The sequence below is a fragment of the Sus scrofa genome, chromosome 14, assembly GCF_000003025.6.
Source record: "Sus scrofa isolate TJ Tabasco breed Duroc chromosome 14, Sscrofa11.1, whole genome shotgun sequence".
In the NCBI taxonomy this organism is placed as follows: domain Eukaryota; kingdom Metazoa; phylum Chordata; class Mammalia; order Artiodactyla; family Suidae; genus Sus; species Sus scrofa.
In genome coordinates this window covers 99,086,475-99,112,657 of record NC_010456.5, presented here as the reverse complement: position 1 = coordinate 99,112,657, position 26,183 = coordinate 99,086,475, and the positions used below count along the sequence as shown (strand labels likewise).

At 40.3% G+C, this 26,183-nt stretch overlaps 1 protein-coding gene across 3 annotated transcripts in view; it reads left to right on the top strand.

The window, feature by feature from the left end:
- Positions 1-26,183, top strand: part of ASAH2 (N-acylsphingosine amidohydrolase 2) — a 123,264-nt gene that overhangs the window by 28,717 nt on the left and 68,364 nt on the right. For all 3 annotated transcript variants that reach the window (XM_021072693.1, XM_021072694.1, XM_005671250.3), the window contains 4 exons: positions 12,157-12,273; positions 15,910-16,041; positions 19,173-19,396; positions 21,530-21,679. In XM_021072693.1, the coding sequence (XP_020928352.1) occupies positions 15,915-16,041; positions 19,173-19,396; positions 21,530-21,679 (501 nt within the window). In that variant the 5' untranslated portion in view covers positions 12,157-12,273; positions 15,910-15,914. The remainder of the gene's footprint in view (positions 1-12,156; positions 12,274-15,909; positions 16,042-19,172; positions 19,397-21,529; positions 21,680-26,183) is intronic.

Here is a 26,183-nt window from a genome sequence, read left to right as displayed (position 1 = left end):
CTTGAGGAATACACAAAGAGAGGAACTGTGCTATATAGGGTTTAAAAGGCACAGAACCTATCACTCTTGGGCATCCACATTCAGCTTCTTATTAATATAATAACTCATTTGCATCATGCTATAGAGTTAGCAAAGAAGTTTTTAAAAACACCATCTATGTGAATCTTTCAGTTAGGTAGTTTTTTGTTAGTCCCTATTTTTAAAGAAGGAAAATGAAGATCAGAGGGATTAAGATCCCTGAAGGAAAAAAAGCCTCCATCTTCAGATTCCATATAGCTATCTTTTCCATACCCTTGTGTCATTCTTTATCTTCTGCCCTTTGTGTTCATGTTAGGACTGGGGTAAATTTGGAGGGAGGAACTCTGTAGTCCTGGAGTAGTTCATCTACCTTTTTGTCTGAGAACAGCAGGACTGTCGACATTGCTAGAACATGGGGTTTGGGGATCCCCAGGGAAGGGAAGCACTGATGCCCATTTCTGTCACATGCCGTCTTCCTCACCTATGGTTGGAGCTGGGACCTCCCTCTTAGGAAGGAACATGGGCTCCCAACTGAAGGGAAGAACATCCCCTAGTTGTGTTCTCAGGCTCAACATATGATAGGTGCAGGAAGGGTTTAATAAGAAAGATTATCTCAAACTTAGACCAAAAGGGGCTCTATTCTTGCTTCTATTGCTTATGGTTTGAGGTCAAGATTCAACCAAGACAAGTGAAAAAATAAATCTATAAATAGTCCATTGATGATGGGAGACTGCTTTCAGGTTCAAAGGAATTTTTCAGTCCTTTGTAAAACCCATAAGGTAGTAAGGTACCACCCTGGCAGCCTTGTGTGCTTAACATTAATTTCTTTTCAGACCAGGTGAACAGTTCATTGTGCCGAACCACTCATCACTTTTAACTTTAAAAGCATTCCCAGAGGCAGCTTGGCATACAAGTGTCCTAGAATTGAAATGCATGAATTTTTCAAAGAGAGGTCCAAGGCTCACTTTTGTGAGATTTAGCTTGGATAAGTTCTTAGTTGGAAATAACAGAATCCACTCCTGCTAGCTAAAGAATAAAGGGCTTTAAAATCACTCACAGAGCCTTTGTGAAGGCAGCGAATTGAGTCTGGGCTTCTAGGAAAACACCCCCAGCTTAGACTGCGAACTGAGCTGTTAAAGGATGGGTTGCCTGGTCACAGTCATGGAAAAGGAAGCAGCTGGGGCAGCTGGAAGCAGCCATCAAGGAAGCAGCTCAGAGTTATGCTACCATGATACAAACCAGGGAGGTGGATGACCCAGGCCCTGCCTCTCTCCCCTAGTAGCTCAGTTCTAAATCAAAGTCTCATACTAGTGCATCTGAAAGACAACTTAAACTACATCAGGTGCTTTAGGCAAATGAGGGTCCAGCCTCTGCATGGGCTTAGAAAGGGTGTTGAGTGAAATATCTGCCACCATGCCTTTAACTGCCTCTCTGCTGTTCACTGGCCTGTTAAAGAACAGGTTATTTCCCATCCATCTCTCCTCTCATCTATCCCTCTATCTGACCATCATCCTCCATTTATCTGACTTTTGCATTTTTTTTTTCTTTTTCTTTTTGCTTTTTTAGCGCCACACCTGTAGTGTATCAAAGTTCTGAGGCTCGGGGTTGAACTGGAGCTTCAGCGGCCAACCTAATCCACAGCCACAGCAACACCAGATCTGAGCCTCATCTGTGACCTGCACCACAGCTCACAGCAATGCTGGATCCTTAACCCACTGAGCGAGGCCAGGGATTGAATCCACATTCTCATAGATTCTAGTCTGGTAACCTGATGAGCCACAATGGGAACTCCCTGACTTTTGCAATTTTGATCTTGTTTCCTTTTTAAAAAAATCTATTATAGAATGTAAGTAAAAGATAAAGATTAAAAAAAAATTATAACCACAATATCATTGTCACACTAACATTCTAAACAATAATCCCTTAATATCATCAAATATCTAGTCAGTGTTCAAGTGTTCCCAATTATCTCATAGTTTTAAACAATTAAAAAAAATCAGTTTTTGAATCAGATTCCCAATAAGTGATGGTTTGGGGCTTACAACATATAGTTGGCTGATAGGTTTCTTCAGCTTCTTTTAAAAAGGCCAAAGGTTTATATAATGTGAAGAAACATGACTAAGAATCTTCAGCCTTATTTATTTATGTGTTTGTTTGTTTGTTTGTTTATTTGTCTTTTTAGGGCTGCACCCACAGCATATGGAGGTTCCCGGGCTAGGGGTCTAATCAGAGCTATAGTTTCCAGCCTATGCCACAGCCACAGCAATGCCAGAGCTGAGACATGTCTGAGACCTACCACAGCTCACAGCAACGCCAGATCCTTAACCCACTGAGCGAGGCCAGGGATTGAACCTGCAACCTAATGGTTCCTAGTCAGATTCGTTTCCGCTGAGCCATGACAGGAACTCTCTTCAGCCCCTTTTAATCTACAGCTTGCTTTTCCTTTTCTCCCCTTCCTGGCCCCTGGCCCCCTTCCCCTGCCTTCCTTTTTCCTCCCCATTCTCCCACCTCCTCCTCTTCTCTCCACTTCTCCTCCACCCCTTCCTCCTCCTCCTCTGACTCCACCTCCATCTCTATCTTTCTCTCCCTTTCTACTTACAGTTTGTTAAAGAAAGTGACTCAGAGTCTCATGGTCCAGATTTTGTTTACTGTATCCCATGTCCACCAAAATACTCAGTTGTCTGTATTTCCTGTCGTGGCGCAGTGGTTCTTAGATTTGTTTCCACTGTGCCACTACGGGAATTCCTATAACTCTGCTTCTGTCTTACGTTTGTTCTTTTGCTTTTTTCCCCTTATGATTCAACATATAAGTGAAATTATACAGTATTTGTCTTTATCTGACTTATTTCACTTAGCATAATACTCTTTGGGTCCATCTGTGTTGTCACAAATGGCAAGATTTCAGTCTCTTTTTTTTAATGTCTGAGAAATATTTCATGATCTATCTATATATCTATATCACATCTTTATCTGTCATTTATTGATGGGCACTTAGGTTACTTCTATGTCTTGGCTGTTGTAAAGAATGTTGCAATGAACATGGGGGTGCATTTTAATTAGTGTTTTACTTAGGTAAATTACTAAGAGTGGAATTGCTATATTATGTGATAGTTCTAGTTTTAATTTTTTGGGGGAATCTCCCTATTTGCACCAATTCGCATTCCAGCCACGAGAGTTCCTTTTTCCTCACATCCTTGTCAACACTTATTTTTCTTTTTGTTAATAGCCATTCTGACATGTGTGACATGGTATTTTATTGTACTTTTGATTTGCATTTCCTTGCTGATTAGTGATATTTGGTATCTTTTAATGTGCCAGTTGGCCATCTGTATATCTTCCTCGGAAAAATGTCTGTTCAGAGCCTCTGCCGATTTTAAAATCGTTTGCTTTTTTGAAGTTAAATTGTATGAATTCTTTGTATATTTTGTGTATTGACCCCTTGTTGGATATACTGCTTGCAAATACCTTCTCTCATTCAGAAGGTAGCCTTTTTGTTTTGATAATTTTCCTCACCATGCAAAAGAATTTTAGTTTGATATAGTCCATTTGTTTATTTTTGCTTTTGTTTCCCTCACCTGAGAAGACATAGCCAAAAAAATTTATGAAGACTGATGTCAAAGAGGATATTGCCTATATTTTCTTCTGGAAGTATCATGGTTCCAGATCTTACATCTAAGTCTTCAATCCAATTGAATTTATTTTTGTGCATAGTGTGAGAGAGTAGTCTAGTTTGATTCTTTTGCATAAAGCTCTCCAGGTTTACCAACACCATTTATTGAAGAGGCCTAGCGTGTGATGTATCCTGGAGAATGTTCCATGTGCATTTGCCAAAGATGTGTATTCTGCTGTTTTTGGATGAAAAATTTTATATGTATCTATTAAGTTCATTTGGCCTAATATGCCATTTAAGACTGGTGTTTAATGATTTTCTGTCTGGATGCCGTCCATTGATGTAAGTGGGTGTTCAATTCCCCTACTATTAATTATGTTACTGTCAAATTCTTCCTGTATGTTAATATTTGCTTTGTGTATTTAGGTGCTTTTATGTTGGATAAATATATGTTTAAATTATTATATCTTCTTCTTGGATTGATCCCTTGATCATTATGTAGTGTCCTTTTTTGTCTCTGTTACACTCCCTCTTTTAAAGTCTCTTTTGTCTGATACATATATTGCTACCCCAGATTCCTTTTCATTTTCATTTTCATGGAATACCTTTCCTATCCCCTCATTTTCATCTGTATGTATCTTTAAATCTGAAGTAAGGCTATTGTAAGCAGTATACATGGGTCTTGTTTTTTTAATCTACACAGCTACCCTATGTATTTTGAATGGAGCATTTAGTTCATTGACATTTAAAGTAACTATTGACAGGTGTGTACTTATTGGCACTTTGTTAATTGTTTTGAGGTGTTTTTGTAGTTTTTTTTTTTTGTCATTTTTCCTTTTATTCTCTTCTCTCGTGATTTGATGACTATCTTTAGTGTTGTGTTTGGATTACTTCTTCTTATGTGTGTGTGTGTGTATCTATTATAGATATTTGGTTTGTGGTTACCATGATACATATATATAAGTTGGTCATCTCTTAAGTTCAAATGCATTTTAACAACTCTGCACTTGCATTCCATTCTCCTCATGTTTAATGTTTTTGATATCATACTTTACATCATCTTTTTTGCACCTCTTAACTACTTATTGTGGATATAGATGACTTTTACTATTTTTGTCTTTTAACCTTCCTACTAGCTTTGTACATGATTGATTACTACCTTTACGGTGTATTTGCCTTTATCAATGAGATTTTTCCTATCATAATTTTCATGTTTTTAGTTGTGGCCTCTTTTTCACTTAGAGAAGCCCCTTTAATATTTCTTGTAAAGCTGGTTTGGTGATGCTGAACTCTTTTAGTTTTTGCTTGTTTATAAAACTTTTGATCTCTCCATCAGCTGATAGCCTCATGGAAGTTCCATAGCGTGTAATTAGTTGCTTTTCCCTGGCTGGTTTTAATATTTTTTCATTATCTTTAACTTTTGCCATTTTAATTATAGTGATCTTGGTGTGGTCCTCTTTGGGTTAATCCTGTTTGAGACTCTGTGATTTCTGAACCTGGATGTCTTTTTCCATTCCCAGGTTAAGGAGGTTTTAGCCATTATATCTTCAAATATGTTCTCTGAACTTTCTCTCTCTCTTCTTCTCCTGGGACCTTTATAATGTGAATGTTACTATATGCTTGATTTTATTCTAGAGGTCTTTTAAGCTGTCCTCATGTATTTTTATTTTATTTTATTTTTCTGTGCAACTTCATTGATTTCCACTATTCTGTCTTCCAGCTTACTGGTCCAGTTCTCTGTATCATTTAATCTATTTTTGATTCCTTCTACTGTGTTTGTCATTTCAGATATTATATTCTTCATCTCTGTTTTGTTCTTTATCTTTTTTTAAAATATGAATTTTCACTTGATTCATTCATTCTTCATTGAGTAAAGTTCTGAGTTCTTTGAATCTCTTTATGATCATTACCTTGAACTCATTATTGGGTTGATTATTTATGCATCATTTAGTTCTTCTTATGGAGTTTCATCTTGTTTCTCTGTTTGGATCATTTTCCTCCATTGCCTTATCTAGTTTGATGTTTTTATTCCTTTATATTTGGTAGATTATGTTTCCCAACCTTGGAGAAGTGGGCTTTTGTAGGATATGTCCTATGCATTCCAGCAACACATTCCCCTCTCATTACCAGAACTGTATGCTCTAGAGCTGTCCTCTTTATGGGCGGTGTGGATCCTTCTGGTGTGGCAGGTTGACTATTGTGTGTGTGTGTGGGTGTCTGGTGGATGTGGCTAGCCCCTGGTTCATTTCATTGATCCAGCACCTGCCTTGGTGGGGACTGCCAGCTGCTGGTTGGTGGGGGTATGTGTCATGAGGCAACTGGCTGTGGAGCCCCAGGGATTCTGGGAATTGTGCTTGCCCATTGGAGGGAGGATATGGGTTCTAGGATGGGTGGTTCCAGATGTAGAGTCAGTCTGCTGGTGGGCAGGGCTCATTCTTGACATAGCTGGCTGAAGGGTCCCAGGTTTCCCCAAACTGGTGCTGGCTTGCTGCTGAGAAGGGCTAGATCCTGGGGTGGCTGACTAAGGGATTCTAAGTGTCTCAGAGCTGGTGTTGCTCTGCCGGTAGACAAGGTCAGGGCTCAGTGATATAGGCCTAGTACCTGCTCATTGGTGGGTAGAGCTGTGTCCTGGTGTTTCCAGCTGTAGAGCCCTGGGGGTCTTGAAGTTGATGTCAGCCCACTGGTTGATGGGACTGGATCCCCAGGATGCTGGTTGAGGAGTGCAAGGTGTCCAGAGGTGGTTTTGTCCTAATGAAAGCAAGACTAGGGCTCAGGAAGTCCTGGGGCTGGTACTAGCCTGCTGGTTTGTGGGCAGGGTCCTGACATAGCAGGCTGTGGGACTGAAGTGGTGCTGGGGTTGGTGTTTGCCTGCTGGTGGGTAAAAACTGGTCCTGGGACTGGTTGGAGCCCAATAGTAAGTGGAACTAAGTCCCAGGACCTCTGCCTGCAGTGTTGGTCCCAGTGTTGCTGTGTCAGCCTACTAGAGGGTAGGGCTGTGGCCTAGTGGGTCCTGGTCTGATGCGTGCCCACTGGTGGGTTGAGCCAGATCCAGAGGCCTTGGCTGCATGGCCCTTGGGGTCCTAGTGATAGCGTCAGTGCTCTGGGTTGCAAGGCCAGGTGTTGGGCCCTCTAATAGACAAGGCTGAGTCCCAGGGAAGCTGGGGGCTCATGGGATCTTAATGCAGACAGCCCAATGGTAAGTAAGGCTGTATTTCTGCCTAAATAGTTGCTTGGCCTGGGGAATTCCAGGATTGGTGTGTACAGGCTGTTGTGTAGGGCTGGGTCCCAGGGCTAATAAACTAGTGGCAGCATTCCAGAATAGCACTTGCCAGCACTAGTGTCCACTTGGTAGTACAAGCTCCCCAGAATGGCTGATGCCAGGGTCTGTTTCCCCAGGGGAAGCTCCAGTTGCCTCCTGCTTCTCTGGGAGACTCTCTAAGATCAGCAGTTGGGTTTAACCCAGGCTCCTTTCAAATCACTGCTTTTGCCCTGGGTCCCAGAGAATGTGAGATTTTGTGCTTATTCTCTTTAAGAGTGGGGTCTCTATTTCACACAGCCCTCTTGGTCTCCCAAAAATAAGCCCCAGTGGCCTTCAAACCCAAATGTTCTGGAAGCTTGTGTTACTGGTGCAGGACCCCTGGGTGAAGGAACCTGATGTGGGATTCAAAGCCCTCATTCTCTGCAATTGTAGTTATTCTTCTGTTCGTGGGTCATCCACCCAGAAGTATGGGTCTTGATCATACTATGATTCTGCCCCTTCTACCCATCTTGTTGTGGTTCCTTCTTTATATCTTCCGTTGTAGAAGATCTTTTCTAATAGTATTCTGGTCTTTCTTGTCAATAGTTTCTCTGTAAATAATTGCTCCTCTAAGTTACCTTTATACAGCAAAAGCAGGGTACATTTTACTATACAGCACAGGGAACTATTTTCAGTATCCTGAGATCAATAGTAATAGAAAAGAATACAAAAATCACTTTGCTGTACAGCATAAATTAACACTGTAAATCAACTATACTTCAATTAAAAAATTATTCTTATTTCTTGATCCTCCTTTCCACCACCCTCCCTTTTTTTTTTTAACAAGGTTTTGGAAAAAACATACTAGTACTCTGGCATGTTTTAAAGGTTATCAATAAAATTTTTAAAAATTTCATTTTAACATCGTGGATTTAAGAAAATTTGATTTGCTTCAATCTATTGCATGTATTACTTTTTGAATTGATGCTTAAATTGACCTATTGTTGGCTAGAGGGAAAGTCTAGTTCTTTTTGGACACAATTAAAATTCAATGACTTTTTTTTTTTTTTTTTTTGGGCTGAAGCCAAGGCTGCAGCATATGGAAGTTCTCAGGCTAGAGGTTGAATCAGAGCTGTAGCTGCTGGCTTACACCACAGCAATGCCGGATCCAAGCCGCGTCTGCGACCTATGCCACAGCTCAAGGCAATGCCAGATCTTTAACCCACTGAGTGAGGCCAGGGATCAAGCCTGCATCCTCATTCCGCTAAACCACAAGGGGAAGGCCTCTTCATTTCTGATAAAAAACCATTTCAGCTTTAGTTCATGTATTTCCTCTCCCAGACCTAAAACCAGCCATTTCCTCAAAAATCTTGTTCTTTTTGGCAAGGAAATGTTTTTAGACAGCAAAATCTGGGTGCTTTATGAAATACTATGTTTTTTTATAGTAATTTATTCTTCAATTATTCCAAGATTCAAAGAATGAAAAAGGATGTGACCATTAGCATAGAGCATATGAAATTAGCATCAAGCCTTTTAAGGCCCTGACCCTGTACACATAAGTAAAATATTAAGAGAATTTGTAATGCTAATGACTATCATTTGGTGGTTTTAGGAGTGGGGCATTTGGGAGTTTGCTAATGAGGAGTAAATACATGACTTCTTTATTCCCAGAGGCTACTGCCATCCCAGGGCCAAGACTGAGGTGATGTAGACAGCAAGAGTTTGGTTAAGGCAAGAGATCTTTCTAGGAATATGGAGACTTAGGCTCACATCCTGGAATAATTATTGTTTGGCTGCTTGCTTTTAACCATCTTTTCCTGTTCTGGAAGCCCTTTATCATGTCTGTGTGTGTTTCCTCATCTGTAAAATGGGTAGACCATGAATGAGCATATGGGTAGTGAGTTGAGGAGGACAGCCATCCTTATCCTAGCAAACTGGATCTAATCTGACAGTCATTCAGACAAAAATAAACTACATATACAAAATATTTACAGTGACTATTTCTTTTTTATTACTTCATGAATTTTTTTACATTTATAGGTGTATGTACTACAATCATCACAACCAAATTTTACAGCATGTCCATCCCAAACCCTCGGTGTATACCTTCAACCCCACAACCTGTCTCATTTGGAAACCATAAGTTTTGCAAAGTCTGTGAGTCAGTATCTGTTCTGCAAAGAAGTTCATTATGTCCATTTTTTAGATTCCACATGTAAGTGATAGCATCTGATGTTGGTGTCTCATTGTCTGACTGACTTCACTTAGCGTGATAATTTCTAGGTCCATCCATGTTGCTACAAATGCCATTATTTCTTTCCTTTTACAGTGACTATTTCTTGCTCTCACCCCAAAGTAGTCTTATTCCTGACTACAAGAGCCAGCTGTCTTGATGAGCACCACAAGTCCCCTTGGCCCAACATTTAGCTTCCACTGACTCTACTGCAGTGCTTGGAATCTCTTTGGTTTTTAGTCCCTTAATGTTCATATGTAGGCCTTCAAATATTGTCTGGGAGAAATGAGATAGTATGCCATGATTATCTGCCAAATCCTTGATTAAAATGATTTTATCTGACTTGGCTGTGGGTCATCTAGATAGTCTCAGCATGAACGAGCTTGGCATGGCTCCTTTTTCCAGGGAGAAAGGTGACAGGAGGGGTCGAAGAGCCTGCATTTTAAACCACAGGGGCAGTTTATTTATTTATTTATTTATTTATTTATTTATTTATTTATTTTTGTCTTTTTGCTATTTCTTGGGCCGCTCCTGCGGCATATGGAGGTTCCCAGACTAGGGGTCGAATCAGAGCTGTAGACTCCAGCCTACGCCAAAGCCACAGCAACGCGGGATCTGAGCCGCGTCTGCAACCTACACCACAGCTCACGGCAACGCCAGATCGTTAACCCACTGAGCAAGGGCAGGGACCGAACCCGCAACCTCATGGTTCCTAGTTGGATTCGTTAACCACTGCACCACGATGGGAACTCCCACAAGGGCAGTTTAAAGGGCCTCCCACTGCAAGGGAGAAGGAAATCCAATGGCAAGTCACTAGTGGGTATCTATTGTTTTTATTAATTCATTTATTTTTGTCTTTTCAGAATTGCACTGGAAGCATATGGAGGTTCCCAGGCTAGGGGTCTAATTGGAGCTGTAGCAGCTGGCCTACAACACAGCCACAGCATGCGGGATCCAAGCCGAGTTGAGACCTGAACCATAGCTTATGGCAACACCAGATCCTTAACCTGCTGAGTGAGGCCAGGGATCAAACTCACGTCCTCATGGATAGTCGTCAGGTTCATTAACTGCTGAGCCATGATGGGAACTCTTGCTGTTTTTATTTTGCCTTGATTTTATTTTGGAGAACTCCTCTTCTCTCTTTGGTGTGGTCTTGTTAAATATCCCCTCAATGGAAGGTGTAGGTATATGATCTGAGCTACGCCAGTCAGATGTTGTCTTTCAGGAACTGAATCCAGAGTGGTGCAACGTAAAGACCTAAAGCAGTTGGAGTGACCGTATCTCAATGGCAATACCCTAAAAAGAGAGTTCAACAGCTCCTGCTATACAGATCTGCAGAGCTGCCCTGATCTCCAGGCTTCCTGAGCCTTGGTCTTCAACTTCTTTTCCTGCCTTCTGGTGAACTGACTTCTCTCTCTTTCCCCAGCTACCTTAAGTTAGCTAGATTTGTTACTTGGCACCAAAAATGGTAACATAAATGCATGAAAAGGGGGAAAAAAAAATAAAACCAAAAACTCATCTAATACCATAATTTAAGCTGTGCCCTTCTGTGGTAGCAGAGAGGTAGCTAAGACACATTACTAATTACTAGCCCTATCTGAAAGCACTTATATCTCTGATATTTCCACCAGAATTTTGGGGCTGGTTTCTTTTAAAATTCTGTGAGGAATTCAGCAGACTACCTGGTCTTCTTCAAATTGCTTCCTGGACAGTTTGGATTTACTAGGAATAAATGCGGACTGTGGTCTATTTCACTCTCTCTTTGTCTTTTTGTGGGTCATTGCTTAACTTCATGCCATTGTACAGTATACATTCTCTGAGCTGAAGTAAAAGGTTTTATTCTCCTCATTTCAAAAATGCTAAATGGCTATTATAGAACATGCCAAGTATCAAAAGATGAAAACAAAACTCACCCATAATCTTATCACCAGATAACTGGTTCTCAACATTTTAAAAATTGAAGTGTAATTTACAATGTTGTTTCCAGTGTACAGCAAAGTGATTTATATATATATATATATATATATATATATATATATATATATACTTTTGCAGATATTTTCCATTATAGATTATTATAGGATACTGAGTATCGTTCCCAGTGCTATACAGTAGGTTCTAATTGTTTATTGTTTACAGTAGGTTCTATTTTATATACAGTAGTGTGTGTATGTTATTCTAAACTCCTAAAGTCACTCTGCCCTCCCTTCAACTCTGCTAGCCCTTTGGTAACTGTAAGTTTTTTTTTCTATGTCTGTGAGTCTATTTCTGCTTTATAATTAAATTCATTTGTATCATTTTGTTAAATTCCACATGTATGTGATAGTTTTTCTCTATCTGACTTACTTCACATAATATAATAATCTCTAGCCCCATCCATGTTGCTGCAAATGGCATTATTTCATTCTTTTTTGTGTCTGAGTAATACTCCATGGTAGCATCTTAATGTCTTCACTATACTCTTTACAGTCTTTATGGTCATACACATACAAATAATATACTCTTTACAAAAATGGGATCATAATGTTTTGTAAACTTAGCATTTAGTAATTTTTCATGTCATTAAATTATTTCCTTCCATATAATTTTTAGTGGATGCACACAGTCTTTCCCTGTGTATATCCATTATTTACATTCTTAGCTCATCTAAATGTTTTCATTCTTTTTTATACACAAGAATTGAAAAATTGAAAAATCACTTTTCTGTTCTGAAATTGTTGTCAATATTGGCCAGTGGGGCCCATAACCCACTCCCTCTTGACCACAGGTTGAATGACCAGTGGTAAATAAAGCAGGTGCCCTTTTTTGGTGACCCAGGTTGTATATATTACACAGACTTTGACCTGCTGGAAGAATTGTGTTGAAATCTGAGATGACCTTCAGCCCAGCAGGACTTCTGCAACTTCTACTTCAGTATCAGGTTGTCCCCAGGAGGATTCACTAATAAGCTATTTGTTATCAATACACTTTAATCTCATCCATGTACCAAGCCCACAAAGGTATGCTAATGAGAACTTGCCTTCCTGTACATGACTGTGAAAAATCTTTCCTTGGTAGCTTTCAGAAAGTGCTGAGAAGTCTCAGGCAAGCAACATTCCAGGGGGAGGCGAACAAGATTCTGGATTATCATTTGCTTTTCTGGGATACAGAAGATCTTCTGAGTGGCTGATTCAGGTAAGAATGCCTGTATTTTCCAGGAGAAGGAGGGAGGGATCTTGAATCATCCCATCATTCGGGAGATCTTGATGAAATCTCATTTCCTTACCTTGGGAAACTCATTTTGCCAAAATAATACCTTTTACTGTTACAGTCTTGAAAAATACGGATTTCAAAGACGTAGCAAGTGGCTCGCAATTGTGTCATTAAATCCTCATCATTGACCTTGCAGAATTATGCTGGTTAAGTGGCAACTATTTGAAAATGTACAATGATTCACTTCTCCAAGGATTTGCCTTCTGAAGGGAGAAAAGATATTTGCCTTCATGTTCAAATTCAGATTTTAATGATTTTCGAGAAAGAGTGCTAATGGATTCAAAAAGAATGGCAATATGTTGGTGGTAATTATGGCAACTAAACAGAGTGGTAAAATACACAAGGTACATCGTTGAAATCCAAGTAAGAGGTGGAAACTAATGTTAAATCAAGTGCCACTGTTGACTTGTGTAAAAGACCAGTGGTGGCACTTAGTTCAGCAAAGCAAAACTAGAAAAATACACACACACACACATATGCACATGCACATGTATTTCTTACCACGTTTGTTACACAGACTCTTACCATATAGCCATATTTACATGCATGATCTGCATGTGCATGCTTTGCTGTTGGGGGGCCCAGCAGTCAGTCATACATTTTTAATTGCTCTTTTTTTGGTGCAGAATCTATCTCAGCTAGTTCTGAGCAGAAAGGCTCCTAGAAATCAAAGCTTTGAGTAGGAAGGTTCATAGAAATCAAAGCTTTGAGCCAAAGCTATGTATATAGTGTTTGCAGTTTGCTACTAAAACAACAGCTAATGACTAGTAAACCTCTTTGAGTTATTAAAGTTTCAGAGGCATTTCTTTTCTTTTTTTTTTTTTTTTATTTTCCCACTGTACAGCAAGGGGTCAGGTTATCCTTACATGTATACATTACAATTACAGTTTTTCCCCCACCCTTTCTTCTGTTGCAACAGAGGCATTTCTTAGATGAGCTTTCTGACTCGGGCTAACAGTGAAAGTTAGGATCAAGATACGGAACTAATTTGTTCTGCCCTAAATTTGAAGTTGTTCCTATTGGTGATGGTGAATGTGATCATGGTGGTGATACATAGTTGGGAAAACCTACTAGCAAACAACTAGGAAGTTTGGGAAGATGTTCCATGCTCGTTGTCCACTCCCAGCTCAGCCCTACTTCTGAAGTGTTTATGGTCAGACTGATTTTTAACCTTTAGTCCAGAGATTGCAAGATCAAATGACTGCAAAGACCAGGTAGTAACTTGATACGTAAGGGCCACTGGGTAGAGGTGGTGGCAGGTTGGAGAAGGCACATCCCATCTTAAGGGAACAGCAGCTACTAAATTTTACGAAACTCTATGTATGGGAATACTGGCACAGTGTTCTTATGTTTTATGAAATATTTTGAAAAGAATTTTGAAAAGTTTCAGATTTGTAAAGGTAGACTCTATTTTTACAGATAAATTGTAAACTCTTTTATCTTGTTGATTAAGTCAAATTGAAATGACAAATTGAGCCATACTAAAAACATCTGTTTGTTGCCAATTTATACCTATTTTTGGTAGCAGCATCTTATCCACCCACATATTACTCCTTTAAGGGGCAAGTCTTAGGACTCCAATTCCATCTCACTTCTCAAGCTTCCTTAAGGTTAAGAAAATGGTCTCTGAAGTTCCCACCTGTGATTCCAGTGGTTCTTTAATACTAGACTCGTGTAGACTCACTTTAAAACAGTGAGGGAGTGCCCATTGTGGCTCAGCAGGTTAAGAAACTGACTGGTATCTATGAGGATGCCGATTTGATTCCTGGCCTTGCTTAGTGGGTTAAAGATCTGGCATTGTTGTGAGCTGTGGTGTGGTTTGCAGAGGTGGCTCAGATCTGGCATTGCTGTGGCTGTGGCTGTGTCTGTGGCTGTGGCCAGCAGCCACAGCTCTGATTCAACCCCTAGCCCAGGAACTTCCATATGCTGCAGGTGTGGCTGTAGAAAGGGAAAAAAAAAAAAATAACAGTGAGGACTACAGAGTCTTTGCTATTCTGGAATCTAACAATAAATGCTAACATTCTGAACACTTATTACATTCCATGAAGCAAGTTATTACTTCATCACCTCATTTTTATAAAAACTATGAGATAGGTACTAAACTTATCATCATCATATCCCTATTTACAGATGGGGAAACTGAGACTCAGTATTGGGGATGATTTCCCAAGGTCACTGAGTAAGTGGCAGAGAAAAGATCTGAACTCTGGCACCAGACTGCAGAATTTAATTTTTAACCATCATATTATAGTTTCTCCTGCTACATTATGTGAGTTTTTAGCTTCTATAGTCCCTCTATAGAAGTAATGAGTAATGATGAATTCTACTTCTAAAATATTTTAAGGAATCTGTTAAGGACATTTCCTACTTTTGTAGTATCCTGGGGCACTATCTTTATCCTCATCCTTGGATACAGGGTTTGCAAAATGTGGGGGATCCTTCTGATCACTGAAAAGGGAAATTTTACCAATGCCTGGCTTGAGATCAGAGATTCCAATCTCCTTTTCCATGCCATTTTCTGTTCAGGTAGTAATTGAAAGAGCGTGAAGTTGAAAGGCCAAAGGTATGTGTTTCACCTCCATGTGGAAAAGATAATTTTACTTAATCCATAGCCACAAAGAACAGCCCTAACTCCAGCCAAGCTCTCTCACAGGTACAAGAAGTGTGTGTACATCAATTATCCCTGTTGACAGAAGTGCTCCAACCTAGACCCATGTCTCAGAGCATCATTGCCATAAATGAAAGCAGTATGGTATATCCAAAGAATATTTTTGGCTTAGTTGCCAATGCCAAAAGATGAGTGGTGGTTTCCAAGATGGACACTGTTCTGAGAAGGATTTGGAAAGCCCATGTGTCTACCAACTCCAAACTCCCCATCTATCCTACTACCTCCCCCTTGGCAACCACAAGTCTCTTCTCCATGTCTGTGAGTCCATTTCTGTTTTGTAGGCAGGTTCATTTGTGCCGAGTATAGATTCCACATATAAGCGACATCATATGGTATTTGTCTTTCCCTTTCTGACTTGCTTCACTTAGTATGAGTCTCTAGTTCCATCCATATTGCTGCAAATGGCATTATTTTGTTCTTTTTTATGGCTGAGTAGTATTCCATTGTACATATGTACCACATCTTCTTAATCCATTCATCTGTTGATGGACATTTAAGTTGTTTCCATGTCTTGGCTATTGTGAATAATGCTGTAATGAACATAGCTGTGCATGTATTTTTTTGAATTATAGTTTTGTCTGGATGTATGCCAAAGAGTGGGATTGCTGGATCATACTTTAATTTACAAAGAAGTAAATAAATTCAAATGAAACCACCCATGTGAACTCATCAAGGAGTGCTGCAATTGATTGGTTTTGTCTTCCACAGGCTTTGGATATGGAACTAGTGGCAGAGGAGCTTTGCCCTTGCCATTTCTGGTTTGGTCTATTTGTATGAAAGACCTAAGACATCTTAACCTTGGGCAGCTCGAAGCATATGTACTTTAATTTGTGATTCTGTCTGTTTTCTGCCTCTTCCACATTTCTTCTTCCATCTCTGCTTTTCCTCAGGAGAAATGGCCAAACGCACATTTTCCACATTTGAGACGTTCCTGATTTTCCTCCTTGTGATGATGACTGGGGTCACTGTGGCCCTTCTCAGCCTCTTGTTTATCACCAGCGGGACAATTGAAAATAACAAAGGCAAGTATTATCATGAGTTTTCTTGGATTCTATTCCTAGTCTGTAGGAAATTTTTTCGTTATGGAGACACCAAAGCACCATATAGTGTCTGGTGATAAGGCTGAAAGCAAGGCAGTTCAATGTTTACTTAAGCGACCTGGGATGGTCATCTAACCTTTACATTAGTTGCCTTTTCTGCATTGATAGCAATTTTTATCAAGTTTACCTTTGCCCCCAAATATCTAGTCAACAGGCATTCTGACATGCAGTTATTTGTCTCATTTTTCTATTGATCTAAGTACATTTCAAGATTCTTCAGGGCCCAGTAATGTGAGCTTTTACCCTGAGCCAATTCTTATTTTTCTTTGCCTCCTTTCTTGCATCATCTTTTTCTGGGAACAAAAGGAGAATGAAAGACCCACTGAATGTCAATTAGTCTGTGAAAAGCTTTAGAGAAAGGGGACTTGGACTCAAATAAGGAGGGGGTGAGGAGGTGGACCAGGGTGGGGGCAGGTGTGATTCTGATGAGGAAGGTCCACAGCCCCTTCTGAGTGCCAGGTGCCTGTTGTCATGATGTCACAGGGACTCAGCTCTCCTGAGTTTTCAAGGGAAGCTGGAAATTGTGGGAGGTGGGGGTTTAGACATCTCCAGACTTCTCCTGATTTTTTTTTTAATTTTGGAAATAATTTAGTTTTTGAAAATTATCTAGGCTACATTTACAGGCAATATTGGGTCCATGGGTCTTTGATGAAGCCTCTACTTTGATAATAGGTTCCAACCGGATAAACACGTAGGGAAGAGAGAGGTTGAATGCTTTGATTAAAGTCAAGGGAGGGCTGGTTTCAGGCCCAGTGCAGAAGGAGGTGGCATTTTTTACCTCAGCTTTCTGTTTTGTGGCCTCTTCTCTTTTCCATTGTCTTCTCTACATGTCCCTCTGTTTTGAATTTCCTGCAAACCCAGAGGGACAGAGATCATCTTTTCTGGGAGTGGGCAGAATGGGATTTAGACTGCTAGAAATGAAAGAATCCATAGGATTACTTAGTTTTAGCTCTTAAAATTAGAGATTCCAGAGCTTGAGGCTGTGGGAAGTTATTAATAATTATATTAACTATTCTCATAGAAGTTGTTGTTTATTGAATGGTTACTTTGTGTCAAGCCCTATAATAATCATTCTACATAATTTTCTCATTTAATTCTCACAAAACTCCCATAGAGGTGGGATACTAGTCTTAGTACCAGTTTACAAATCTGAGACTTGAGATTGACAAGAATCCCCTTGGTTATGTGATTAGATTTGGCATTGCCTGGCACCACATTCCTACATTGGTATCAATGAGGCAATAGCAAAAGTGCCCATTTCCTTCCTCTCAATACTTGATGTTTTGTAGAAAATGTGGACCCAGGGGTGAGAAAACATGGATTCTTTTTTAAAATTATTATTATTATTTTTAACAGTTATTTCCCCAATACAATTTTTTTTCTACTGTACAGCCTGGTGACCCAGTTACACATAAATGTACACATTCTATTTTTGCATATGGATTCTAACAACACTTAGAACGTAGAGGAAAGAGCCTCACAGTCTGAGTTGGAGGATCTGGGTTGGGCACCTGATCCATCATATGCTCTTCATGAAATCTTGGTTAAGTCTTTTTTTTTTTTTTCTTTTCCGTTTCAGTTCTCTTGTAAGTAAAATTGAGGAGATTGGACTATGTAACTGCTAAAGTTTCCTTTTTTTTCTTTTTTCTTTTTTTACTTGTCAGGGCTGCATCTACAGCATATGGAAGTTCGCAGGTTAGAGGCTGAATCAGAGCTGCAGCTGCTGGCCTACACCACAGCCACAGCAACACCAGATCTGAGCTGTGTCTGCAACCTACATACAGCTCACGGCAGTGCTGGATCCCCAACCCACCGAGAAAGGCCAGGGTCAAACACACGTCCTTATGGATACTAGTTGGGTTCATTTCCGCTGAGCCACAACAGGAACTTCTGTAATCGCTAAAGTTTCTTGCGCTCCAAAATTCTGGGATCCTAGCAGGAGTTTTCTGTTAATCTCTTGCCTTAGTACTTTCTGATCACTAACACATTTTTGACATGGACATGTGTTGGCTTGGCTGTCCCTGGCTGTTGTCTGGGATAAAAACAAGCAGAATATATGTGTATAAATCAACAACACTTCAATAAAAAATTACAATTAAAATATATGTGTAAGATATCTAAATATACAAATAAAACCAAAGCTATATCCAGCCATTGTTCTACATTTTGAATATGCATTAACGTATTTATTGTCAAACAATACTAGGAAGTAGGTTATTATTATCTTTGTATTAGAGATGAGAAAAGTTGGGGCAAAATATGTGAAGTCATTTATTTAGCAAATAAATGGTAGTTAGTTTTCAAACTCAGCCTCTGTCCGGTACCTGCCCTCTTAGTCTCTGCCATTCTGCCTTCCTTGATATTCATGTACGTGTGTGTGTGATATTAACATAGAATATATGTGTTAATACATACATATGGTGATATGAAAATAATTAAAATAAGTAGAACTATGTTAACAAGTGTACAATGATCTAGGTTGCATTAAAAGTAAAAGATTTAGAAAGTTGAGGAGGATTAGAGAATGGTAGAGACGGCTGGGGTGGGTTGTGAAGTGGAGGGACTGAGCTGGATCTGGGTGTGAAGGAAGTGAACCAACTCTGAAGGGGTAGAAGAGATGGATGATTGGTGGACCATAAAGGAGTCAGTTCTCTGGATGCAGAGAATGATAGAAACAAATCCCCAGAGGCTGCATTTAGTAGACTGTGCACCAGGAGCCTGGAACCTGATTTGTCTAGCTGGAATAAAAGTGCAAGGTGAGTGAATGAGGGATGATGGGTTTGCCAAGGAGTGGCTTGTGAGGAGAAGTTGAGTGACATTTGACGGAGACCTTGATTTTAGGCTGAAACATCTAAGTCCAAGAAAAAGATCCTCCTTAGGATTAGGATACAAAAAAAAAGTTTCTGAGACATTTCTCCACTGTGTATGTTAAATGTAAGAGAATATACAGTACAAATATTCTTCCTTAGGAACATGAATCTGTGTGTTCTAACTGATGCTCACAAATACATGGGCTGAAATACTGTTTCTTAAGTATCTTACTATGTTTTCAGATTCAGGTTTTCTGACCACTCAGAGCCCTCCAGCCACCCAGGGTTCTTCAACCCCTCAAGGCTCAACGCTTACCCAGGGTCCCGCAGACACCCAGGGCCCTACAGCTACCCAGGCATCTCCAACGCCTAGCACCCCGGAGCCTACTCTATTTCAGAACTTCAGTGGCTACCATATTGGCGTTGGGCGAGCTGACTGCACAGGACAAGTAGCAGACATCAATTTGGTAGGTAAATCATAGGATCTGCAAGGAGACTGTGAGACAAATACTTTTACTCTTTTGTACCCTGCATTCATTCCTAATTAGTCTGTCATCATCTCCTTCTCACTTTTTATTGACTTTACTGCTAACATTATGAATATTGCACTGTAAGGAAGAAGGGACCTTTTATCTAACTACAACTCCCTCGTAAATTCAATTGGCCATTTTTTTATGAATGGAACAAGCAGGGTGGGCAAACTCCAATACCACAGGGGATGAGCAGGTACTATAAATAACTGAAGCAGGACAATGTAAGATGATAAATATCTAGTAAATCCTCAGGTTTTGGGGGTGTATGGGAGGCAATAGGAAGAGGTGGGGATGATGGTTCAACTAGAAAGTTGTATGGCTTTAGCTAATTGTTGCCATGTAAGTGTATGGACCTAGGGCTGCCCTATGTTATAGGTTTTTTTTTTTTTTTTCCGAGAGAAGCCAGAAAATTTTTGGAATGAAGAGGTGAGGATTTAAAGCTCCCAGTTGGAAAATGTAAGCACCTCTAGTTAAAACTGGAAATACAGTATGGGCCAACATTACGTTAGCCAAGCAAAATACTGCTCTGGGTCTGGAGTGGCTTATGGATTGCTGGTATGCAACTTCCTGGCTGTGATGGAAGACATATCCATTTACATCAACCCTTCACTAAGGAAGCAGGACATGAGGTTGTTGCCTGATTGGATTTTTCTACCCTCTAGCAAAGAATCTTTAGATTCTAGAAGTTATTCCCTGCTATCTGTTCTGAAAAATGACTCTGGAATGTGAACCTTAAATGAACATTCACATGAGGGGTCAAGCAAGCAGTAGAAGGACCATTCTGAAGACTTAGAATGGTAGAGCTTTTATGGGTGGGTTTTATGCCAGGGTGAGAGATGAAGTTTAAAATAGGGGTATTGGATCTGACTTGGCTGAAGGAGCAGCAGCATGGTAAAAGCCAGGGTGAAGTACCCTCCATAAGTGTTACTTAATTATAAAGACCATTTTCTTCAGAAAAAAAAAAATGCATAGCAAATAACCAAAGTAAAGAAGGCTCCAATCTTCACAATATCTGGGATGTGGGATGATAGTAGGGGAACTATTTTCTTTTCAGAGCTGCACCTGTGGCATAGGGGACCCCCAGGCTAGGGGTCCAATGGGAGCTGTAGCTGTAGCCACAGTGATGCTAGATCTGAGCTACATCTTTGATCTACACCACAGCTCATGACAACACCGGATCCTTAACCCACTGAGCAAGGGCAGGGATTGAACCCATATTCTCATGGGTACTAGTTAGGTTTTTAACCTGCTGAGCCACAGAGGGAACTCTGGGAACTGTTTTCCTCTGTAGTACCTTAGATAGGCAGAGAAAGGTCCTGTTTCAAAGAACAGAAGAGCCTTGAAAAGTCTCCAGGGTAGTGACAGAATTCCTGAGTCACACCAGCTCTGTCCTTTCCCACAGGCCAGTGAAGAGCTTCTACCAACCTGACCATTACTTTGCTTTGCATTCTTCTGCACAGAAATGTTTTTTTTTTTTAAACGACTGTATTTTATTGTTATTTTATTTTTTGGCCACACCCCCAGCATGTGGAAGTTGCAAGGCCAGGAATTGAACCTGCAGCCACAGCAGTGACAAACTGGACCCTTAACCTGCTGAGCCACCAAGGAACTCTGTGTAAAGTTCCTTGTTTTGTGATGTCGGCTTCATTTATTTTTCTCTTTTTATGACTGCACCTTTCGGTATATGGAAGTTCCAAGGCTAGAGGTTGAATTGGAGTTGAAGCTGTTGGCCTAGGCTACAGCCACAGCAACATGGGATCCTAGCTGCATCTGCAACCTACATTGCAACTTGCAGCAATGCCAGATCCTTAATCCACTGAGTGAGGCCAGGGATCAAACTTGCATCCTCAGGGATAATAGTTGGATTCCTAACCCACTGAGCCACAACAGGAACTCTGGTGTAGGCTTTATTCTTGAAAACTCTTATACTGTCTCACTGGGAGTCTCAGGGACCTGTGAATTGTTTCCCTTTGCCTTTCCTGAGTAGTCTGTTCTTGTATGGTTGTGCCTGATTTCCGGTAGTAGGGCAGTGAGAAGGAATATCTATGATTCTCTCTTTCCCTTTAGATGGGCTACGGCAAAACTGGCCAGAATGCACAGGGCATCCTCACAAGGTTGTACAGCCGTGCGTTCATCATGGCGGAACCAGATGGGTCCAACCGAGTAGTGTTTGTCAGCATTGAGATAGGCATGGTATCACAACGACTCAGGTTGGAGGTAAGTGATAACGGTGAAAAGGAGATGACGCGTTTTAAAGGAAGAGCCCGCAGGTGAATGTGGCAGTAACTAAGCTCTCATTGTTTCTCATCCAGTTAGTTTCAACTACCCATAATGTTCTAAGCTTTTGACAATCCAGCAGATAACAGAGTGAGGAGAATGAGCCACATTACTCCATTCTAAGTCATCTTAGCCAAAACTTGCTTTCCATTCTGCAGATGGCTCATCATCATTATTAATGCTAATGTTTTTTGTAAGCTTATGTCCCAGGTGACCTTCCTATACATCTTCCTTGTTAGAAGTCTGAGAGTGCAATCAATCAGCAACCCTTCCCTCAAGTTTTTAAGACTGTTGAGAATAGATGCAAGGAATTAAAGAGAATTAAACTGCAACCCTGAAATGAGGTTGGCCATAAATTGCTGGAGTTTTTTGAAAGGCATATGCAGGTTTCATTATACTACTCTGATTATTTTTTGTATATGTTTGAAAATTTCCATGATAAAATTTTAAAAGAACTTGGTATCAGCTCTCTTAATCTCTAAACTGTATTGTAGAATATGACAGACTCTGTGGTTTTCCCCCAATTTAGATTGTTCCCCACCTTGAGGAAAGTTGAGCTCAGGATAAAGGTGCATAGGAGATCCTGGGCAGGCAACTATAATACACGAGGTAGGGTGGAGGGGTAGAGGGCGAGAAAGAGAGTGATCAACATGGACTTTTAGGTTTCTCTCTCTCTAAGCCAGCAGGAACACAGAGAGGCACAGGGAGAAATGTAGATTCTTATTTAAAGGGACAGAGATTAGTTCTATTAGGACACATGCAGGCATGTAATTGGAGATGTACCTGGAATGTGTGTTGGTCATAAGTATAGGGTCCTGGGATGCCGGGTTGTTTTTAAGTCTGTGGGTGATGGGGTGTCTTACAAAACTTTTGCGTGGAGAAGTGATGCAAACACAATTTTGCTTTAGGATGGTTAATCAGACTGTGATGTCTGAGGCAGATTGAAGTAAGGCATCTCTTCACTAGAGGTGAAGACATAAATTGGGAGATTCCCTAAATGAGGAAAGCAAGGCTCTACTGATGAGAGTCCAGTTGGGGAAACAGTAATCACACCGGGTGTTTCCAACCAAGAGGGTTTAACATGGGGGTCTTTTACAAGGGGTTAGAAGGCTGAAAGAACTAGAAAGTGAAACTAGCATTGCAGGATTTTAACTGCCTGAAAATTTCCCCTGTTTTACATGAAGCTGGCATGAAAGTCTTAAACCAATGAATGGTAGTGAGACTATAAAGTGGTAAAAAGTCAAATGCTAATGAGATTTGTGGATGAGCTGACATAAAAGTTGACTCTGATGATTCGGGTATTGTTCTAAGTGCTTCATATGTATCGTCATTCATTTAATCCTCCAAATGACCGTATGAGTGAGGCATTGTGATTATGTTTGGCAGATTGGGAAGCTTCGTTGCAGAGGATTGACTAACTTGTCCAAGAGTACACATTTAGGGACTGTCAGAGTTGGGATTAAAACATTGGCGTATTTGTGCCAAAGCGCACACTCATTACCACAGCACTGTACAGTTTTTCTAAGGAATTAAAAATGGTTCTGATTGGGAAATGGTAGGGTCATTAGTAGAAACAGGAGGTTCAAAAGGTAGACTTTGAGCGTGGAATGTGGAGCGGATGGAGTTTAATGTGTTGGGTTGTAGACCACGATCAAGTCAGGGGTGGTCACCATTTAACCGTCTCTTCCTATTTTTACTCCTCCCTGCAGCCTGAGACCCAGAGGAAAGGCCTTTCAATGAACCCACTTGCTTATCCCAAGTTCATCTCAGGGGAAGCTGTAACATATAAATGTAATGAACCCAGTGTCATTAAGGTTATTTGTAACACCTGGTTTTAGTCAGGGTCTCAGTTTCAGCATTAAGATTGATGACATTTCTAGCATGTAATAAAGATTAAAGAAGATTCCCCCCACAGTGAGGCAGGACAGGAAAACAGAATGACTTTTCCAACTCTTTCTGTGTCATGTTCCCAAGAGTGTTAGCAATAAGTAATGGAGTGGGAACTGAAGTCAAAGAAGTGAGTGGTAGACATTAATGTAACTTTGCTCTATATTGAAATATCTCTCCTTTCATGAAGTAGGAAACATGCTACTTAGAAGGGCTATTTGCAGACATTGTTATTACAGGATTGAGCTTTACATTTTTTTTTTCTTTTTCCCCAGAAGTCCCATATGTCTGACAGTCATATGAGAGATTATAGTTTAGGATAAGATTTCTGTGAGTGGTTTGTAGTCTTTTTTCTTTTGTTTTAAAATTGAAGATTCATAATTTCTACATTTTTAAGAGCTTGATTCTTGCATAAGCCTGAAAAAATGCACTTCATTCTAAAAATCCTAACATTGTAGTTCTTTAGTAATAAAAATGTGTGGAACAGGGAAACTTTAAAGTTGACTGGAAATTCTTTCTTTTTCATGAGCTTCTTGTCTTGGTTGCAGAATTGTAAGAACATCAGCTTTTGATTTTTTTTTTTTTGGTCTTTTTAGGGCTGCACCTGCAGCATATAGAAGTTTCTGGACTAGGGGTTGAATTGGAGCTGCAGCTGTTGGCCTACACCACTGCCACAGCAAGGCCAGATCTGAGCTGCTCTGCAACCTACACCAGAGCTCACAGGAATGCAAGATTCTTAACCCAATGAGTGAGGCCAGGGATCGAACCTGCAGCCTCATGGATACTAGTCATGTTCGTTACCACTGAGCCACAACAGACACTCCAGCTTTTGACTTTAGCTAAGATTTCATGGTGTCCCTTTATTGATCATTTTCCCTTTTCTCTACAGATATTTCTTCTTCATGAAGCAGTAGTAGTTACTGTGTGAAAGAGCATGTAAGAATGATGAAGAGTTGGGGCTAGAGTTAGGATCAAACAAAAGGAACATAGAAGCTTATTGGGATGGAGAATGTGGGCTGGTAATGTCGGTCCGGTTATATCATATTTCTTTTCCACATTTGCCTGGTATTGCATGATTGCTCATGTGGATGTAATAACTTAGCAGTCAGTATTTGGGGCATGGAGTGGTTGATGAGGCAAGATGGTTTGTACGATCTCCTTCCTGATTCAATGATCACATGTCTAGAAGGGTCTCTTCACCTCAAATAAAGGGGATGAATGGATGTCTTTATGTTTGTTAAGTATACGGCACATCAGTTGCTGCTGCTCCCTTATGTAGAAGTAATGTGCTGGAACTGGCCTGTACCAGCTCATGAGAACTGATTATTAAGTACTCAGAAACTTTGTGAGCTGGAAGTAAAACTTTTGGTAGCTTGAAATTCACTATGTTGAGAGTATTTACACCATGGAAATTGGCAAACAATACAAATGAGGGCTTTTTTTTTTTTTCTTCAGGGAAACAATTTATCAGCATACTACTGCTTATGCCATACTCAAGGTAGACAGCATTGCTAATCAAAAAAGCACTTTTTTTTTTTTTTCTCATCCCAGATTTGGATTCAGAATCCTTCTCAACACATTGTTTCTGGCAACAACCACCAATGAATAGGACTGAGTGCATGAGATAAGCAGTATTTGCCATCCCTGCCATAAAGGAACTTTGATCATTGTCCCTGGTATTCAGTGACAGTGTCTTTCATTGAGGAAGGTTGTTTTGGGTTTGACACTTTTGCTGAAACGTTTTAATAATTTTTCACATATAAAGGTCAAAATGCCTTTCACAAGAAAACCGCAATGATACCAAACTTCAGAATGCTGCTGATTAATGCATAATCAGAAATAGGTATTCAGCACTAAATATGGTATTGTTAAGTCAATTATACATCAATAAAAAAGAGATATTTGAGCCAAAAAAAAGAAATAAGTACTCAGCAACATCACCAATTTTCTCTCTGCTGTTTTCGTGATGTGTATATACCATACAAAGACACTAATCATTCCTTTGGCTGTTCCCCGATTAATTCAATGAATTACCAAGTCTCTTTGGATTAGGTATCTATTGCTCTAAACTTCATCCAAAAACCTCTGTAACTTAATAATCATGTATCATTTCTCAGGATTTGGGTGGGTTAGGACAGCTAGAATGCCTGGGTTGGGTGATTCTGTGTGGGAATAGCAGTCACATACCATCACTTTTGTATCATGAGGTTAAACTCGGGCGTTGACTGGGGCTACAGTTGTTGGAAGGCTTTGCTAAGGCTGAAGGATCCACTTCTATGGCTTCTGCCCACATGGCTAGCAAGTTAGTGTTGACAAGATGGTCCCTGTCATTTGGGCCTCTCCACTGGATTGCTTAGGTGTCCTCAGGTCACAACAGGTAGCTTCCCCCAGACGAGTAAGTGTGAATGTCTCTACCTGGAAATATTGAGTTCTTCACTTTGGGAAGTGAAGCAATAAAAGAGGCCATCGCACTTTCTGTTCACAGCTCCCAGGGTGCTTTCTCCTCAGTATTGCATGACCAGCTTGCTCTCTTCATTTAAGCCTCGGAGGAAAGCTA